The following is a 20,167-nucleotide window of genomic DNA, read 5'->3' as shown; positions in this document are numbered from 1 at the left end:
CCTGCATGGGGACTTCCCTGGTGGCACAGTGGTTAAGAATCTGCCTGCCAATCAATGCAGGGGACACGGGTTCGAGCCCTGGTCCAGGAAGATCCCACATGCCACGGAGCAACTAATCCCGTGTGCCACAACTACTGAGCCTGCGCTCTAGAGCACACAAGCCACAACTACTGAGCCCGCGTGCCACAAAGACTGAAGCCTGCGCGCCTACAGCCCACGCTCCACAACAAGAGAAGCCACCGCAATGAGAAGACCACACACTGCATGAAGAGTAGCCCCCGCTCACCGCAACTAGAGGAAGCCCGCGTGCACCAACGAAGACCCAATGCAGCCAAAAATGAATAAATTAATTTATTCTTTTAAAAAAAGAAAGGCTGCAAGCAAAAGGAGTGATTAGGCAGCAAAATAGCACCACTGAAGATTTTTAAAGCAGAGAATGACATGATTGGATCCATGGCATATAGTTGGATTAGAGGGGGGGATCCATCTAGTTAATAATCACTTACTGGATGGACCAGGGTGAGGCCGGAGGCAGAGTTAGGAGGTTGCCGTAATAAAGCAAGTATGCCAGAGGGAAAGCCACGAGCAGTGTGGTTCCCAAACTGCTGTCATAGTTACCTTTTGTATCCTCTTAAACTGCAAGTTTCTGGGGTAATTCAAAGCCATGCTTGTCATGTAGGAATCTTCCCCAGAGTTAGTTAGGCTAATGTTCATGCTCAGCTCCTTTGTGAGACCCACCACCAATTCCTGCCTGCAGAGGGTAGGCAAATAGATAAATGTTACCAGTTTATTTAATCTGTACAAACCTCAGTGCAATACAACAGCACCTTTTTAACTACCTTCTTAGATAAATTGCTTAAAGGATACATTTAGCTACATTTAGCCTAGATTTTCTTCCTCTCAACATAAGCAAACAGCTGGACTTCCATACCTCGGCTGCTGTGTGACATGACCATTCATGTAATGTTTACCATGTGTCAAGGACTGTGTTAAATGCTTCACACGCTCAGTTAATCCTCGTAATAACCCTATGAAACAGTACGGTTGCTCTCTGTTCTATAGAGAAGGGAACAGAAGCCAAGGGAGGCTAACTAACTTGCCTGAGGTCCAGCAGCCTCAAAAGGGAGTTGGGAGAATTGGATCTAAACCCTCTTTCTACCACCAACGCACTGTGACCCCAGGCAACGTACTTCGTGACACAAATTCATCCAGCTCACATACGTTTACAGAAGACTTTCTCTGGGCCAGACACCCTGCTCGACATGGGAGAAACAGCACACAGGGGACAGACGCTGCCCCTGCCCCTGTCTTGGCCTCAGCCTTCCCACCCACAAAATCATCCCGGTCCTTCCAATTTAAAGGCTGTGGGGGGCTTCCCTGGTGGCGCAGTGGTTGGGAGTCCGCCTGCCGATGCAGGGGACACAGGTTTGTGCCCCGGTCCAGGAAGATCCCACATGCCGCGGAGCGGCTAGGCCCATGAGCCATGGACGCTGAGCCTGTGTTTCCAGAGCCTGTGCTCCGCAACGGGAGAAGCCACAACAGTGAGAGGCCCGCGTACAGCAAAAAAAAAAAGGCTGTGGGTTAAAACATGAATCTGTTCAGCCTGGATAAGACTTGGGGACATGTAAGTGCTTCTTTCTATCCGCTGAGGCACCATGGGGCCCCTCAGTAATTGAGACCTACAGGGAAACATATTAACAAAGAAAACTTTCTAACCCTCTGAAAGGTTCAAAGATGGAACGTGCAGCTCTCCAGAGTAATGTGACCTGTGTCTTGTTGTGTTGTTTTTGTTTTTATCACAGCTGAGAAGAGGATAGATTGGAGGGCTAGAGGGGGCAGAGGCAGGGCCTGTGTGGGGATCCGTCTGGGAGATGACACAGGCCTGAAATCAGACAGTAGGAGTGGGCATGGGGAGGGGTTAGAAACCAGAGGTGCTAAGGCCGTGCTTGCAAAGCAGCACAAAAGAGAGAGGAGTCGAGGATGCCTCCTGAGTTTCCAGCTTGGGTGACCAAGTGGGGCTAGTCATGAGGGAGAGAACACAGGGGGAAGACCAGAGGGCGGAAGTTGATCAGACGGGTTCAGTCCAGGGCATGATGAGAGGTGCCCAGAGGATAGGAAGGCAGAGATGTTGAAATGTCAGTAAGGTATCCTGTTCTAGAGCCCAGGAGAGAGATCTGAGAGTCACTGGAATATTTACCAGGGGTTCTCAACCTGAGGGCCGGGGCAGTTTCAGAGGGCCCCAAATGCAAACCCCAATGTATGCAAGTGTGATCTTCTAGGGAGAAAGCTCTGAGGTCTCCCTTAGATTCTTTAGGAGACCCATGTCCACAAAAAAGGTCAAAGCCATTGAGACATTCGCATGCTAAGGATTAGGTTCAATACTTTTGAAAAGAGAAGAGACTGCTGGCTGTGAACACTAGGGGGTGATGTAGGGCCAGCTGTTTCACTGTCTACTTCACAAGGACGTGGCTGGGAGGGCTTTCTTGGCTGTAATTAATTCCCTGTTAGAAACAACTGCGGGTCCTTGTTACGCTGGCTTCCAAAGCACTCAAAAGCGTGGAACTGGATCCTCAGTGACTGAGGGAGGCAGCGCTAAGCCATCCACATCTGAAACACAAGTCCTGCAAATGTCCATGGAAGGCTTCCCGGGACTCAGAGAACAGTGCTCTCCCCCAGAGATGCCAACTCCGGCCAACTGGCCATCAGTGCCATGCTACACACACAGCACTAGGAGTCAGGGAAGGCATTTGAAGACCAGCGCGTGTCCAAAACCAAACTCATGATCTCTTCCTCCCCACCCTGCCTTCCAGCACAATTCTTCCAAAAGCTTCCCCTAGTTCAGTTCTTGACGTCACCATCATTCTAGAATGCAGTGTGGTCCGATAGAACTTTGGCAGTAATGAAAATGACCTATTCTGTGCTGTTCCAATATCACTAGCCATATGCGGATACTGAGCACATGAAATGGGCCTAGTGCAACTAAGGAACTAAAATTTAATTTTAATTAATTTCAATTTAAATAACCAAGTATGACCAGAGCCTATTGTATTGGACAGCACAGTTCTAGATGCTCAGGCTGAAGCGTTGAAAGACTTCTTAGACCCGTCTCTTTCTCTCACTCCCCACATCCAATCTGTCATCCAATCCTCTGGGCTCTAACATCAAAATATAACGACCTTCATTGCTACCACCCTGGCTTAAGTCACATCACTTCTCACCCGAGTTACTACAATAGTTCTCTACTATTGCCCCACCTCCACTTTTGCTCCTACAATTTACTCTCAACACAGCAGCAAGAATGATCCTGTTAAAGTGCATGGTCATGTCATTCCTCTGACTTCTCAGCTTGCGGTAAAAGTCCTCATGGAGATGCAGCCACGTATGACCTTTCCTCCCCTCACATGACCTCTCCCTCCCTCATCTACTGCAACCATGCTGGTGTCCTGGCTCTTCCTCCCATCTCCAGGGCATTTGCAGGTGCTCTTCCTTCAGACACCCGCAGAGTTCATTCCTCCACCTCCTCTTGCATGCACCCAAATGTCACCTTCTCCGTGAACATTCTCCTGACCACTCTATTTAAAACTGCCACCCCACCTCCCCCCGGCATTCCGTCCCACCTTCCCTGCTTTCTTTCTCTTCACAGTATTGATACATCTCATCAACACAAAGTTGACTTATTATCTTCTCCCCCTAAAGGCACCAGGAGGGCCGGGATTTTTGTGTGCTGTTTGCTGATGTATTTCTAGCACCTAGAGTGCTGGGCACAGAGGAGATGCTCCATAAATATGCAATGAATTAAGTAATTTGGTTAAGAGGTGAGCCAGGGAAGAGGTTACCTCTAACTGAGGTGGTCCTAGGAGTGAGACACACTGAGTTAACGAAAACAGCGCTGTCCAGGATGTCCAGAGGCCTGGGTGTAAGTCTACCCAATGATCATGTGACCCCACACAGGCCCTCAACTACTGAGTCTGTTGCCTAATCTATAAAATAGGAATACAAATTTCTGTCTTGCCTCCCTCATTGGGTGGGTGGGGAAGCAAGAGATAATATGTGCAGAAGCCCTTTGTGGGCCATGAGGGGAAGCGGGAGGAAGTGAGCGATCCGTCCTGGTGAGGGGTTTGCCCAGGTAAGCCTTCAGGAGGAAGTTAACTGCAGAAACCGTGACGACTGGATTCCACTCACTGTGAGAGGGTGGTGGCCAACTGTAGCTCAGCAACACAAAACAGCTTATTCTTGCAGGCCTTCTCGTAGGGCAGCTGTAACCAGACAGAGAGGGGCAGGATCAGCCCAGGGACCCCGCCATCCCCACCTTGCTTCATGATCTTCTCCTTAGGACATTCCTGTCCCTCCTGCTGACTCTGAGAAGTGCAGGTGAAGGCTGGCAGGCTAGGGTTGTGTCCACATGGCCGTGAGAGCTATGACCGTGACATTCCTGGGCTTGTCAGGGACGGGGATGTGCTTGGTCCTGCAACACAGGTACCATGCGTCAGGCCACTGGCCAAGGTCAAAAATGGGGCGACCTTTGTGAAACGGTGGGAGTGCCTGTCACTTTCATATTATGCTAATTAAGCAGCAACACTCACAACTCACTATTTTGAACATTTGGGGGAGGAAAACCCAGGTGAAGAAAGGCTTCCTTAGTCCTCTTAAGTAGAGCAGGAACAGCAGGGGACAAAAGGGGGCACCTAACCAAATATTGTCAAGGTCCAGTCCCGTGAGGTCCTCTACCCCCACGGCTAGTCTTCTCTGTAGGTTAAATATTCCCCCTTGCGATCTTGCCTACACCAAACAAATTCAGAAAGTCGCACTGGGTCCAAAAGGCCCAGTCAAGGTTGAAAAGCTCCAGCTCAGGCTGAAAAATCAAGTTTTCTAAAGGAGCTGGTCTATTTTTTTATTCTGAAGGAACCACAGCCAGCTCTCTAACTGGGGAATCTCTGCATTTATCTTCCCAGCAGCCAGTGACCATCGCAGCAGCTTTATTAAACAGCAGCAAGGACTGTTTCCATGACCTGGAGCTAGAGTGGGGGCCCAGAGCTAGAAAGAAAACCATCTGCTTCCCAGGGAAGGGAGATGCAGTTCGCAGAAGTCAGAGCTTGGAGCTCTATCTGACTGGGTCAACAACTGGGGGCAGGTTTTTTTAGTTTTGTTTTTAATACAGCCAAGCAGCCTGATCTCTTTCAGCAGGATTACAACACCCTAAGCTCCCAGCTAGAACTCATTCTCTGGAAACATCTATGTGCCTAACCTAACACCAAATCATTTCTCCTCATCCATTTTATCAGTGGGATAATTGTTTTAAAACCTCTTTGCCAAACCATCAAACTAATAATTGATTAAGGTAAGAATCCTGAATGGATGTTAAACAGGATATATGCATAATCTCAAAGCATCTCCCCATAAGACACTTATTAATTACAAAGGGAAATAGCACCAGGAATGGGACAAATTAACATGATGTGCCTAGGATATGATGCACTTAGAGGGATGAGACTTCATTTCTGGGATATTCCTGCCCAAAATGCATAACCTGAATCTAACCATGAGGAATCATCAGACAAAGTCAGGTTGAGGAACATTCTACAGTATAACTGGCCTGTACCCTTCAAGAATGTTAAGGTCATTAAAGACAAAGAAAGATTGAGAAATTATTCGAGATTAAAGGAGACTAAACAAAAGTAATGAATTATCCTGATCCAGAAAAAAATTTTTTTCTTTTGCTAAAAAGGACATTAATAGGACAACTGGTGGTATTTGAATAAAGTTTGTAGATTATAGTATTTCATCATTGTAAATTTCCTGATTTTGATCATTGTACTGTGGTTATGTAAGAGAGAGTCCTTGTTTTTTAGGAAATACATATTGAAGTATTGGGAGTCAAGACGCATCATACCTGTAACTAACTCTCAAATGGTTCAGAAATATAAATTTCTGAGACTACATATGTATATATGTAAGATATATATGAGATTTTATATATATATAGAGAGAGAGACAGAGAATAAAGCAAATGTGATAAAAGGTTAAAATGTTAACATTTGGGGAATCTGGATAAAGGATGGGAATTCTTTGGACAATTCTAACTTTTTAGTAAGCAAAATATTTCAAACTAAAGTTTTCTTAAAACAGAATATATATAATTAGTGATAATCTGCTTATTGACAAAACTTTATTATATTAGTTCTCCCAGTCTTTTCTGAACCATCTGTCAATGCCAAATTTTAAAAATTTAGAAAATTGATATACTATTATAAATTTAAAATAAATTTGCCTAAAAAATTAAAATGAGAATCTTTGCTCATCAGGAACCTGATTCTCCCTCTTCCTGGGCAGACAAGCAATAGGAACAGTCACCCTGATTACATTATTCTCTTATTTCTATTTACCATTCGTGATTGATGCATTGGGTGTTAATCGAAACTGGAGCTAAAGGCTTATATGACTGAATATAGAGCATTCTTGTACAAATATTGGACAGTTGTGAGTGTCCTATGATTACCTAGAAATATACTTCTGCTACCTGAAGCTTTTCTGTGCCAGCATGAACTACTTTTGGCTTATTTTTATTTTTGGAGGTTCAATGCATTCCAGCTAACTGTAATTATTACTTTTCAATGCTCATGTTATCACTTCTTTGATCCTGCTGATTTTTCTGTACCCCATAAGACTGTCTAAATGAATACTGACAGAATACCCCAGGGGGCCAGGGCCTGAGTGGGAACAAAACCTCCTTAGATATCATAGAATCAAGAAATTTTAGGGCCTCCCTGGTGGCGCAGTGGTTGAGAGTCCGCCTGCCGATGCAGGGGATACGGGTTTGTGCCCCGATCTGGGAGGATCCCATATGCCGTGGAGCGGCTGGGCCCGTGAGCCATGGCCGCTGGGCCTGCGCGTCCAGAGCCTGTGCTCCGCAACGGGAGAGGCCACAACAGTGAGAGGCCCGCATACCGCAAAAAGAAAAAAAAAAAGAAAAAAAAAAAAAAAAAGAAATTTTACTGTTTTTTTTCCCTCTCTGATTTCCTGTAGTTATGAGAAAAGTTTTTTGGACACTATCCATCTGCTAGGGTATAGGTCTGGTGGGCCATTCAGCCTGAAGGCCTGGGCAGGACCTGGGCAGGCAGGTATGCCAAAGGGCATCCTCTCTGCAGCGCGGGGGAGGTGGGCTCCAGTCCAGTCCCCACACAGGACCCTCACTACACCGTTATCAGAGACTCTTGCCAAGGTGGGTAATGTATTCATACGTTTCATTAAATATGTAGCAGGCACTTTTTGTGAACATAAAAGAACGAGCCTTGGGAGTGGTTTGGAGACGTGTATTACCCACCAGTGAGGTCCTGGGCAAATTAACACCATCTCAGGAACTCTATAACCCCATGTGTACAGTGAGGGGCCTAAATGCTGTCTGAAGACCCTCCCAACTTTAACGTTCTTTGAAGATAGGGGAGCAGGTACTTTTAGGGGGATGGCTCCCAGGAGAGTCTGGTCCTAGCTGAGTCACCTGGAAGATGGCAGAGGCCTCAGCATAGAAGTCCAGGATAGGCTGGGGATGGTCCCTCCGGCCCTCAGGGGTCTGCAGTTGGTAGCTGACCTTGACACTGATGTTGGAGAAGCAGTCCTCTTGACAGAGCTGCAGAGTCACCAAGGAATGCAGGGTTGGAGTTGGATGTGGGGGAGAAGATGACAAGGAGAATACCTTTAACTTTGATGTAGTCACAATAAGAAATAAACAATGAAAGTGGTAAGCCAGGATTCCTAAGCCTCTTCCAAATAAGCCAGGCTGCCAAGAGCACTGGGAAAATCTCCCTTGATTTGCCATGGCCTCGGGCATCGTAACTCCTTAGGGTTCCTGCCCCAATCACAACGGGATTCTGGCCATTAGGAGTTAAAAACTGGCCTGGGCTTTATTCGGAGTACAGAGGGGAGCCACGAAAGGGAAGAGTCACAGTCACATCTGTGTTTACCAAGATCTTTCTCCAAGCAACACAGAGGATATACTAGAGAAATAAAAACTGAAGACCAGGAGATGGCCTGGGATGCTGTTTGCCATTCTCTTTGTTTATTGAGACTTTTTGCCAGGTGGGAGCTTTGAACACCTGAGAGTAGGTGAGCACGATTCCCAGGTAGAAAAGGTAGTTATGCTTGCATTTAAGGAAGCCATAGATTTGCTAGAAACTCGTTCTCAATCCATTTAACAATCAACAGACATGGGAACAGATGTGTAGTCAGAAGCATAATTCACGAGTTTATTGGAATAAATGATCCTTTTAGGTCCACAACTCTGGGTCCTGTCAGGCTCTGGGTCCCGACAAATACATTTTTCATGTCTCTAGGCACACTTGTCAGGAGTAAACTTTTGTAAATCACAGCTTTTGTCTTTCTATTTCTCCTTTTTCTCGTGCAGGTTTTCTGATGTTGACTCACGCAAGGGCCCTCTGCCCCACTTTTATTATCAGGTGCGGGAGGGAGCCCTGTTATTCCCAATTTATTACCAAGAAAAATGTCAGCAATTAGAGAATTTCTCTTTTTGTCCAGTTTCTAGGAAGCTCAGAGATCTATTTAGTGTTCGATTTTGGTAGGTTTCTTTTTTTTCTGGCCACTCTGCACAGCATGCGGGATCTTAGTTCCCGACCAGGGATCGAACCCACGCCCCCTGCAGTGGAAGTGAGGAGTCTTAACCACTGGACCGCCAGGGAAGTCCCTTGGTAGGTTTCTTTAATTTGGATTTCTGGTACCATAACTCCCACCTCCCACCTCCCACGCCATCACGTGGTTCTTTTTTTTTTTTGGCCGCACCCCGCCACTTGTGGGATCTTAGTTCCCTGACCAGGGATTGAATCCGGGCCCTCAGCAGTGAAAGCACAGAGTACTAACCACTGGTCCGCCAGGGAATTCCCCCATCATCTGGTTCTTAATCTATTATGATTATTTCAGTTGCCTCATTTGTGTGTATGGGTACGTGTGCTTCATTGCATGCACCTCAGTTCTTTTCTCAACAATACAGACCCCTCTAGACTTTTTGGGAAACTCCTCCACTTACCTGTCCCTCTGTGGGAACCAGCAGGAAGGGCTCACAGAGGCGGGGGCCCGTGCCCCACTCCCTAAGGGAGCTCTGACACAGCCTCTCATCTGAACACTGCAGCCTTTTCCTCTGCTTCACCACATCCACGTCCAAAGTGAAGTTCAGAGAGGTCTCTTTGAGGCCTGGGAATGAAGACCAGGTCTTCCTGATGAGACTGGGGTGGGCAAGCCCCAGACAGAGGGCCCTCCCATGAGTCCCTCGTGAGTGGTGCCCCCATGTAGGCACTTCCCCAGGTTTCTTCTTCATTTCAAAGGTACTTTTCTCATGTCTTCTGGCACCCAGCTAGGGTCCCTCAGTGCGCCAGCCCCAAACCTGGAGCAGCACATCCCAGGGGCTGAGTCAGTCTTCCCTAGGGGAAGAAGCGCTTAGGGAGGAGGCTGGTATTGAGGGGGGAAATGAGGAGGAGCAAAAAGTCAAGGAATGGAGAGAGAAACCACAGAGTAAAACCTGAGGATAGTAGAGCTGGAAGCACCTTGTAGACTACCTGGGCCAGCTCCCTTACTGTGGAGAAAAGAAACCAGGGCCCAGAGAGTGAAAGACACCCTCCCAGTGTCACACAGCCACCCAGCAGCTGCCATTCGGGCTCTGTGGCCTGAACCTTTCAGCCTATACAGCTGGAACCGATAGGCCTGCCCTTTTCTAATTAACAGATTTGATCATGGACTCTTGCAGTAAAGCCAGCCCACCTGGGAGAGCACATTCTGACCTGCAGGAAGACATCTCCAGGATTGTTACTGAGAGATTAAGCCCTGGGGACGGTTGCTGGGGGACTGTTCTGGCAGGGATCTCTTGGGTTGGCAGTGAGTACCTGGGCTGTGAAAGCCATGCCTTCTGGAAGTTCTCCCAACCAGTGCCAACTAAGGGGATGGGAAGGGAGACCAGGCCTCCGGCAGGTTATCCAATCCCCCTGGGCCAGGGAGACACGGTGAGCAGGGAAGGGAAGAAGATGTAAATCAGGGAGAAAGAGGACAGACACTCCTCGGGAGCCCTACACACACACGCACAGGCGTGGGCACAGTAGGTGGAGATGGAGAAGTGCTGGCCTTTTTCTGAGTCTTCTTTCAGAAACTCAACCCTTCAACCCAAGGAAGGGATCCAGTGCCCCTTTTCCCAACAGGGTCAGAGAGACCCCTTCAGAGTGTGGACTTGACAGCAGATCACCCTTTTCCGGGGTGGTTCCCATTAAACTGAACCTAAGGTCAAAGGAGCTAAAGTCTAATAGAGGGATTTCATAACACCCCGCCCCCACCCAGCCCTCTTTTCCTGCCCCCCACTGAAGCCAGAAGGGACTGACCACAGCACTGGATGGGTCAGCTAGGCTGCCTGTTACCTGACTCAGCAGCTGGGGACACAGAGCTGATTTCAAAACACAAATTCACATTCACGTTGCTGTAGAAGCCAATGGGCAGTGCCTTGGGGGTGAAGGTCATGGACAGCTTCAGACGAACCACAGGTCTTGAGCTAAACAAGACAGCAAAGAGGACCATGAGAAGGGACCATAGGACTTCTGGATCAGTGCCTGAGCTCTTTCCTTCATTCAGTGAATATATATTGAACACCTCTCTTATGCCAAGTGCTGTTCTGAGTCTTCAGGATACTATAGGGAAAGAGATAAGCCCTGCTCTAGTGGGAAAACAGACAACAAGCAAATAAACAAGAAGAAACAGGAAAATCCTATGTACAGGAAATGCTATGATAAAAATAAAACAGGATTGGGACTTCCCTGTCAGTCCAGTGGTTAAGACTCCGTGCTTCCATTGCAGGGGGCCCGGGTTTGACCCCTGGTCAGGGAACTGAGATCCTGCATGCCGTGCAATGTGGCCAAAAAATAACTAACTAAATAAATAAAATGGGATAAGGTAATAGAGACTGGGGGCTACTTAGCTGGTGGTCAGGGATGGCCTCACAAATGAGGAGACATTTAAGTTGAGCTCTGTTACCGAGAAAGAGCCCATTCTGTGAAGATCTAGGGGAACTGCATTACAGGCAGAAAGCACAGCTGATACAAAGGGCCTGTGGTAGGAATGAGTTTGCTTTGTTTGAGGAACACAAAAGTCAGCATAACTGGGGCACAATTAGTGAGACAGAGAGTAGTAACTAGTGGCAGGGATGGAGGGGTCTGCAGGGCCAGGCCATGGTAAGGAATTTCGATTTTACTCTAAGTGGGAACCACTGAGGGGTTTTGAGCAGCAGAATGAAAGGGTCTCTCTGGCTGCTGTGTGGAGAACGGAGCACAGGGAGTGGCAGCAGGGAAGGACGCCATGGCAGTGGTCCAGGCGAGAGGTGACAAGGTCATGAACTACTAGGAAGTACTCTGGAGGCAGAGGCAAGAAGAACTTGTTGATGGGACGGCAGGGAAAGGAAAAAGAGGGATCAAGGCTGACTCTTGGGTTTTTATCCTGAACAAATGGCACCCCTTGCTGAGATGGGAAGCCCGGGGAGGGGCAGGTGGGGAGAATGAAGGGTGGGTGGGAGTGAGTCCTTTTTTTTTTTTTTTTTGGCCGCCCCATGGGGTTTGCGTGATCTTAGTTCCCTGACCAGGGACTGAACCCATGTCCTCTGCAGTGAAAGCACTGAGTCCTAACCACTGGACCGCCAGGGAAGTCCCCCTTTTTTGTTTTGAATAAACAGCCGAGTCTGGAGCTTCGCGGAGAGCACAGGGCAGATTGGTGCCCTGCCCGATTATTTATAGCCATGGGACTAGATCACTCACTTAGGGATAGAGCACAGAAGCTCTGAAATTAATAATAGTAATAATAGCAGCCATCACTGAGCACCGTGCTAAATACTTTGCATTGATCCTCTCAGTCCTCATAACTCTGTGAGGTAGGTGCATTGTTATTCCCATTTATAGATAAGAAAATTGGGACTTAGAAATTCTGCCCAAGGGCACACTGTTAAGTGCAAGCAAAGAGGACCACTTAACCACTGCACTTACTCCCTCCCATCAGTGCCTGGTGCCTTCAGGAGGTCACTTAGGGCAGGGCAACTGGGTGAAGCTGCCAGAAGGCAGAGCAGACCCCTACCGGAGCACAGCCGCCTGGCCCAGAGCGCCCACAGTGATGTCGGCAAGGCCGTCGCCACTGAAATCTAAGCCACCTGCCACCGATGTGCCGAAGTACTGGAGTCCTGGGGCCACCACTGAGGCTCTGATCCTCTGTGGATCGAGAAACACAAGGTGTCAGGGAGGTAAAGGGGTTTCCTTTTGGTTTAATTCAATCAGCAGATTAGCCTTTGTCCCCACCCCAGGGAGCCCTCAGCTGAGGAACTGGAAAGAAAACATCAAGGTTCTCCCAGGGACGCTTGAAGGGGGGCGGGGCTTGGCAGGGAGAGTAAGGAGAGCAGGGGTTGGGGAAGAGTAGGGTCGTCCCAGGAAACAGTCAGGGGTCAGTGCAGTGGGCACAGGGAGTACTGGGCACAAGCAGTCCTCCTGTGGGGCTGAGGCGAGCGTGGCCCTGAACTACATTTCAGAAACACCCACTGAAGCACCGGGTGGAAGATGGGGAAGAGGAAGAGGCCAGGGCAGGAGTGGCGGGGATGGAGAGGAGGGGCTGGATTTGGGAGACGGTAGGATCTTTAGGAGGCAGAGGCGGACAGGCCGAGCTGAGGTCTGGGATTAGCCTGGGTTTCTGCTGTGAGCAGTGGAGGGGTAGGGCCCAGAGGAGCAGCAGGTCTAGGGGAAGAGGATGCTTTCAGCTGGGCATCCTGAGAGTGAGATGCTGGAGGCCATGCAGGTGAGGGGCTCAGGAGCAGCTGGACACACAGGACTGAAGCTTGGAGAGAAACTGCAGCTGGATGTGAGTGAAAGTGCCCATAAAAGATGTAGCGTGGAAGTTGGCAATGGATTCCTGGGGGGTGAGAGCTAGGCTTGGGGTGGGGGGAGGGGTTGGGTGGGAGACAGGAGCCAGAGAAGGGACAGAGAGAGGAAAGAGGATCTGAGGCAGGTCCATGGTCAGGAATGCCAAAGAAGGAGGGAGTCACAGGCCAGGAAAGTACATGGATGTTGCCACAACCTCCAGCCCCACTGGAAGGGTCTGAGGTGAGAACCTCCAAGTGACTTCTGTCCTTCAACCCCCTGGGACCTGCCTGGCACTTAGGACTGGAGTTGGCTTGGGACTCAGGCCATCACATCTGGGGAAGGTCCGAGTCCCAGAGTAGAGGAAAGAGAGAGCCCTGCGGATCACCTGGGGCTGGTTGGTAGAGAGGTCAACCAGCTGGTTGGTAGAGTGTCCATTGTAGATGTACACGCTGCCGAAGCCTACACCATCATCTGCCCCAAAGTCTTCCAGGGGGGCCCCGATGGCCACATCTATGAGCTCATCCTGACTGATGTCCCCCACTGTCGCCATGGAAAAGCCAAATCGCGCATAAGGTAACCCGGGGCGCCCACTCAGCGTGCGTACCAAGGAGAAGGAACCATCCTGTAAGGCAGAGAGGCAGCTCAGCCCTCAAGACAGGGATGCGGGGTGCCCACCCCACTGCCACCCCAGGAAGCATGCTCAAGGACTTGTTGATTCTGATTCTCCAGCAGGGAGGGAGTCTGTGGCTCAGAAGAGGCAAGAGACCTTCCCAAGTCTGCACAGTGAGTGGGTGGTGAAGCTGGGGTCCTCCTGCCTTGCAGTTCAGGACCAAGAGCTGCACTCATCTGCTCCCATGACTGGGGTACTGGGGTGGCGATCAGGAGGCCTGGCTTCTCGCCTTGGCTCCACCACACACTTGCTCTGTAAACTGGAGCAAGTCTCAACATCACTGAGCCTCAACTTTCTCATCTGTAAAATGGGAGTAACAGCTACCTCCCATAGTTACTGTGAGAAACAAGGGAGATCACAGACAGGATGTGCTTTGTCAACCGTGCAGCTAGTTGCGATGTCATCATCATCAACATGAGATGATGGGTGGGGAAAGTAAGAAAGTGGGGGAGGGGATGGAGGGGAGCAGTCGCCCCACCAGGCTGCCATCCACCCTGAGCTCCCCATCACCGCCCTCTGGTGCAAGGCAGGGCCGGGGCGTTCCCAGCCTCTGTCACCTCAGCCCCAGGCTGAGCAGCCACAGCCTCAGCCAACTTGCGAAGATGATGACTCTCCCACCTGCTTGTTCACACGATACACATAGACTCTGCCCTCCTCGCCTTGAACGTGGTAAAACGGGGCGGCCACCAGCAACAAGTCTGTGGTCCCATCCATGTCGACGTCCACAGGGCACAGCTCAGAGCCAAAATAGGACCCCATCTACAGGCCAGAGGGAACGCAGCTCACAGGAGTGCCGGGGAGGCACGCCCCCACCGCCAGACCCCTCAGCAAAGCTAGACCTCTGCTCTTGCCCTTCCTGGACCACCAAATTTGGGTCAGACCAGATCAATTTGTTCAGCAGAATAACACAGGAGACTGGGTGAACAGCCTGATCCCCCACGATGCGGGAAACCAGCTGGCCCTCAGACACGCAGAGCCGGGGCAGAGGCTGAGTTCTGAGTTCTGCCCAGGCTGGGTCCCCAACCCACTGTGTGCCCTGGAGCCCACCCCTTTCCCTCTGGGACCTCCAGATCCCCATCTGTAATAACAGGGGCGGGGGTCCTTCTCCAGCAGTACCTGCTCGCCCTCCAGCACTGGTACAAAGTTGGTCTCTTTGCCCTCCTTCCGGAGCTCAAACACAGCCCCTCGCTGCTTGTGCCGTGGAGCCCCTGCCACATAGGAGAGGCCACAGGCCTTGTGCAGTACAGCCACCGAGTAACCTGGGGGGGCGGATGGGGAACTGTGATCAGGATCTCCCACCGGGCCATTCCTTTGCCCCCCCCCCCACCTTCCTAGCCAGGACTTCGAAGTAGCTTGGGCAGGGAGGCAAAAATGGAGAGACTATCTTTCTCATCCTTTTAAAATCATCAGCGGTGGCTCCACTTACCCATCCGGCTGCTCACACACATGTGTCCCACCACATAGATGGGATAGACACACACGATCATACATACAGCTTCACTCAAAATACACTCCACACACATTCATCACCCATGTTCATCACAAATGCAGTGCATGAAGACTGAGGAGGGGTGAAGGGTCACCCACCGCCATTACTAATGGAGAGGCCCTACCTCCCTAGGCAGCTGCCGGGTCCTGGCGTTTTGGTACCAAGCAGGCCTAATTCTCAGCCTCAGGCTCCCTAACTGGGGCCCTTCCCTCAGTCCATGTGATGGACCTGGGCCCTCCCCAGCTAGGAAGCGCACTGCAGCCTGTGTCCCTGTACAGGCCCCGCCCACACCCAGGTAGCCTCCAGGCCCCGCCCTCACCCAGGTAGCTGTACTGCACAGCCTTGGCATCCACTGCCGTCTGGTTCAGGAAGCGGCCCTTGCGGCTGCTCATGTTGTAGAACAGCGTGCCCCCCGACCAGTCGAAGGCCCCTACAGCACCGAGCAGCACCTGCCCCTGCAGGAGACAAGGGTTGGCGGCCATCTGAGCGGGAGGGACCCAGGGCCAGCCAGGGTGGCCTCGGGTCTACCTGCCAGCACAGCAAACCCTGCAGCGGGGATGAGGGGCATTCAATGCACCCGGCCAGAGACACAGGAGGAAGGCGAGAGGCAAACACTGGGTTCCTGCCTTGTACCCATGATCCTGTCAGGGCAGCTGTCCCTCCAGTACCAGCAACCCCTGGGGCAGAAATCCAACCCGGGGCCCAGATGTTGAACATTTAAAAAAGTATGACTGGGCTTCCCTGGTGGCGCAGTGGTTGAGAGTCCGCCTGCCGATGCAGGGGACGCGGGTTCGTGCCCTGGTCTGGGAAGGTCCCACATGCCGCGGAGCGGCTGGGCCCGTGAGCCATGGCTGCTGAGCCTGCGCGTCCGGAGCCTGTGCTCCGCAACGGGAGAGGCCACAACAGTGAGAGGCCCGTGTACCGCAAAAAAAAAAAAAAAAAAAAAAAAGTATGACTGAGGGACTTCCCTGGTGGCAGAGTGGTTAAGAATCCGCTTGCCAATGCAGGGGACATAGGTTCGAGCCCTGGTCCAGGAAGGTCCCACATCCCGCACAGCAACTAAGCCAGTGCTCCACAACTACTGAGCCTGCGCTCTAGAGCCTGTGAGCCACAACTAGTGAGCCCTCGTGCCACAATTACTGAAGCCTGTGTGCCTAGAGCCCGTGCTCTGCAAGAGAATCGCCCACTCGCCGCAACTAGAGAAAGCCTGCGTGCAGCAACAAAGACCCAACACAGCCAAAAAAAAAAAAAAAAAAAGTATGACTGAGCAAAATGGGGCTCATGCCCTCCAAGTCTGCACAGCCTGAGTCTGGCACCCAAGGCCCACCTGTGTCGAGTGACGTGCTAACCGTGCTTCCACCACATGCAAGGACGGTGTCCTCACTGCCCGTATCCCTCCCCGTCTGTGGGGAACAGGGCCTCTGGTGGGGAGAAGTACCCGGCTTGGTAGGCAAGCCCACCCAGGCCTGGGTGTTACCAGTCTGTGTTAAGGAAGCTGTTTAATCCTTGAGCGCAGGACGACATGACCTCCTGTTATAAACAGGGCCATTCTCTCCTCGACCTCAAATGTCCAGGTTAGGGCGAGCACACAGAAGTGTTTTCCTTTGTCCTAAAATGGCTCTTTCATGGGACTTCCCTGGTGGTCCAGTGGTTAAGATTTTGCCTTCCAATGCAGGGCGCGCAGGTTTGATCCCGGGTTGGGGAGCTAAGATCCCACATGCCTCGGGGCCAAAAAAACCAAAATATAAAACAGAAGCAATATTGTAAAAAATTCAATAAAGACTTTAAAAATGGTTCACATCAAAAAGTCTCTATAAAAAAAAAATCTTAAATTGGCTCCTTCAGAGGCCTCACCACAGGAGGGCACTGAGAGCCAGGGGACCCTGAGTCCCTGGGAGTCGCCGGGGTCCCTCCTCTGTGGAGAGCCTGCCTGGTGCTGAGTCGGCCACGTACCTCGTCCAGGATCTGGGCGCTGAACCCAACCTGTGCCAGCTGGTAGTGGAGGGCATCTCCGACCGTGCCTGGAAGCCAAGAAGCCCAGTGAGACTGCTGTGGGCCGAGGTGAAGGGAGAAACCAAGTCGGGGAAGGGTCCGGCTCGGCCTCCTCCCAGAGGGAAGGATGTTCTGATAGGATGGGACGAGCATCAGGTTGGAGTAGAGATCTGGGTCCTGCTTTAGCAGCTCCTGGCAGCATAGCTGGGAAGAGGGCTGTCCCCTCCCTCTTCCTGGGCCTCAGTTTCCTCACCTGGGAGCTCCTGGGAGCAGGAATCATGCCCCAGTCACCCTTCTTCCTCCCGCACCAGAAAGAGCTTCTCATCAGTTTCATGGAATTTGGGGGAAGTGAGGAAGGCTGGGGATATTGTTGCCTTTTTAGAGATGGAACAGCTGAGGCTCAGAGAGGTGACAGGAGTTGCCAGAGTGCCACATGGAGGGAGGACAGGAGTAGGGCTGGAGCGCGGGCCTCGGGCCTCCTGCTGAATGCCGAGGGGGTTGCCACAGGGTGGCCAGGGACCTGGAGCCTCACCTTCCACGCTAATGATGCTCTGCTGAAGTTTGCTCAGCAGCCCATCCAGTGCTGAGTAGTTGGTCACCTTGAAGGCATGGTCCTCATCGGGGTCCGAGGCGATCAGCTTCAGCTCGTTGTACGCCCTAGTTTTATTAAATGCATCTCCCACCTGCACAGAGGCCCTGGGTCAGTGGGCCAGCACCGCGAGGGCTCTCCAGGCCCAGAGAGAGAGCTGAGCCCCTCCGTCTGGCCTTCAGGCCCCCCATCACCTCCCTCCTTCTCTCCCTGCTCCCTGTTCTCCCACACACTCTACGTGTGTTTTCCTGGACACACCGGGCTCCTCACCCCTGCCCACGCTATTCCCTCTGCCTGCAGAGCCCTTCCTGCCTCCGCTGTGCCCTAAGTCAGCTACTACTCTTTGTCCTCCGAGACTCAGCTCAGCACCCGCTCCTCCTGGAACCTTCCCTGACATCCCTCCTGTGGGCTCCCGGGGTGTCCACTGCTCTCCCCATCACTGCTGGGCAAGTGAGCTGTGACCGCCACTGGCAAATGAGCCATCTGCGGGGAAGACCCTGAGTGGGGTGGGGGCGTGCGGGGTGCATGGGACACGGGGGCTGAAAGAAGAGAAGTTGGTGAGTGTTTGTGAGCGCAGCAGCGTTTGGGCAAGCTGCTTACTGAAGCCCTTCTAGGAGCCCTGGCTTCTCCCCACCCCAGGCTGTACAGGGTCACGAGGTATCCCCCAGCTCCTGGTTCTTACCCCAATGGCAAAGCGCTCAACACCTTGCATCTTTGTGGAGTCGATGACAGTTGTGAGGTTGAGGGGGTCCCCGAATATGTCCCCATCAGTGAGCACCACCATGACCTTGGATGCCTTTTCTCTGGAGCCATGGCTTGGTGTGAAGATGTGGTCTCTAAATCGGGGAGAGTAAAGGGAGAGAACTTTGCCAAAGGGATGACTGAGCCCTGGGGAGATTTTATTCACTGACCTGTTTTAGAATTGAAGAGGATTAAGGAGCCCTCCTGGGAGAACAAAGGCTCAAAGAGGGGTGGTGATGTCCCTGGGTGCACAGCTGCGCGGGTGGAGGTGAGGCTGCAACACAGGTGTTCTTACCCCTCACCTGCTCCCAGTAGAAAGGTGCTGGACAACTAGAGAAAGCCAGTGCACAGCAACGAAGACCCAGTGCAGCCAAAAATAAGTAAGTAAATAAATTTATTTTTAAAAAAAGAAAAAGAAAGGTACTGGACAGCACTGGAGTCTATTCCTCGTGTGTATGTGTGGGAATAATAATGATATTAAAAACAGTGGCTAAGGGGCTTCTCTGGTGGCGCAGTGGTTGAGAGTCCGCCTGCCGATGCAGGGCACACGATTCGTGCCCCGGTCTGGGAAGATCCCACATGCCGCGGAGCGGCTGGGCCCGTGAGCCATGGCCGCTGAGCCTGCGCATCCGGAGCCTGTGCTCCGCAACGGGAGAGGCCACAACAGTGAGAGGCCCGCGTACCGCCAAAAAAAAAAAAAAGAAAAAAACCAGTGGCTAAGATTTACATAGAACTTAGATGCCAGGCACTCTGGTATGCACCATACATATTTTAAGGCAAGTAATATTATTATTATTATTATTATTATTATTTATCATTATTACTGGCCACACCTTGCAGCTTGCAGGATCTTAGTTCCCCGACCAGGGACTGAACCCTGGCCTCAGCAGTGAAAGCGCCAAGTCCTAACCACTGGACTACCAGGGAATTCCCTATTATTCTCATTTTAAAAGTGAGAAAATTGAAGCATAGAGCGGTTAGGCAACTCGCCCAAGGTCTCACAAGTACAAACTGTAGCTGGGATTGAACCCAGGGAGCCTGCCCACTAAGCCCCTCTGATAAGCACTGTGCCCTACTGCTGCTCGCAGGAGTCGTCTTTGGAAGAATTTTTGGAGGACTGTCTTGGGGTGTCATCTATCAGCCAAGGCTGGGTTGGAAGGCCTCACAATGTCCCCTTTCAGCCAAGGAAGAGCCTGAACCCTGACCCTCTCCTCTACACAGTCTGTCCAGCCACCTTCTCCAGGTAGGATGCCTCAGAGCCTCTGGGCAGGGCCGTGGACTGGCACTCAGTAGGTGTACAGGTAATTCTGTTGCCCTCACACTCACAGGACATGCTGCATGGCAGAGGCAGTCTTGGTGACATTCCCCACTTGAGTGATGTTCTGGACTCTGGCGAGGGAGGCTGTAACGTCTTGGCTGTCCTGAAGGTCAAGCTCTGTCTGGATGACTTCCCCATATTGCACCAGGGCAAAGCTGCACTGCAGGGGAGGGGCCAAGAGGGAAGGAGTTTGGCAGAGTTGCCCAAGGCCACCCCTGCCCCTTAGATGGCTCCGCCTGGAAGCAGTGGAAGAATCCACTCGTTCCTCCTAGTCTCTGGGCAGGAGGAGATGCTCAGGCAGAGGGAAATCTCTAAGCCAGTGGGGGTGGAGGAAGGTGTGGTCGTAATGGCTCCCAGTGAATCACAGACTTCTCCTGGAGTCCATGTCCCTGTGTAGTCCCCCTCTTCCACACTGACTCCGGGATAGGCCAGGTGACTTGCTTTGGCCAATGGGACATCAGCAAATGTGATATAATCAGAGGTTTGGAAAGTG

General features: G+C 51.4%; 1 protein-coding gene across 1 annotated transcript in view; it reads right to left on the bottom strand.

Moving 5' to 3' along the window:
- ITGAE (integrin subunit alpha E) overlaps positions 1-20,167 on the bottom strand; it is a 56,697-nt gene that overhangs the window by 15,628 nt on the left and 20,902 nt on the right. Inside the window, exons 8-21 of the mRNA XM_060082800.1 lie at positions 19,683-19,834; positions 18,298-18,451; positions 17,559-17,709; positions 16,988-17,055; positions 15,354-15,489; positions 14,662-14,804; positions 14,164-14,304; positions 13,261-13,497; positions 12,103-12,233; positions 10,407-10,537; positions 9,035-9,198; positions 7,496-7,624; positions 4,183-4,256; positions 619-751 (exon numbers count right to left, since the gene is read on the bottom strand). Coding sequence (XP_059938783.1) covers positions 619-751; positions 4,183-4,256; positions 7,496-7,624; positions 9,035-9,198; positions 10,407-10,537; positions 12,103-12,233; positions 13,261-13,497; positions 14,164-14,304; positions 14,662-14,804; positions 15,354-15,489; positions 16,988-17,055; positions 17,559-17,709; positions 18,298-18,451; positions 19,683-19,834 — 1,944 coding nt within the window. The remainder of the gene's footprint in view (positions 1-618; positions 752-4,182; positions 4,257-7,495; positions 7,625-9,034; positions 9,199-10,406; positions 10,538-12,102; positions 12,234-13,260; positions 13,498-14,163; positions 14,305-14,661; positions 14,805-15,353; positions 15,490-16,987; positions 17,056-17,558; positions 17,710-18,297; positions 18,452-19,682; positions 19,835-20,167) is intronic.

The sequence above is a fragment of the Mesoplodon densirostris genome, chromosome 18 (genome assembly GCF_025265405.1).
Source record: "Mesoplodon densirostris isolate mMesDen1 chromosome 18, mMesDen1 primary haplotype, whole genome shotgun sequence".
Taxonomy (NCBI): Eukaryota; Metazoa; Chordata; class Mammalia; order Artiodactyla; family Ziphiidae; genus Mesoplodon; species Mesoplodon densirostris.
The sequence above is the reverse complement of the archived record's forward strand: the minus strand, read 5'-3'. Positions and strand labels throughout refer to the sequence as shown.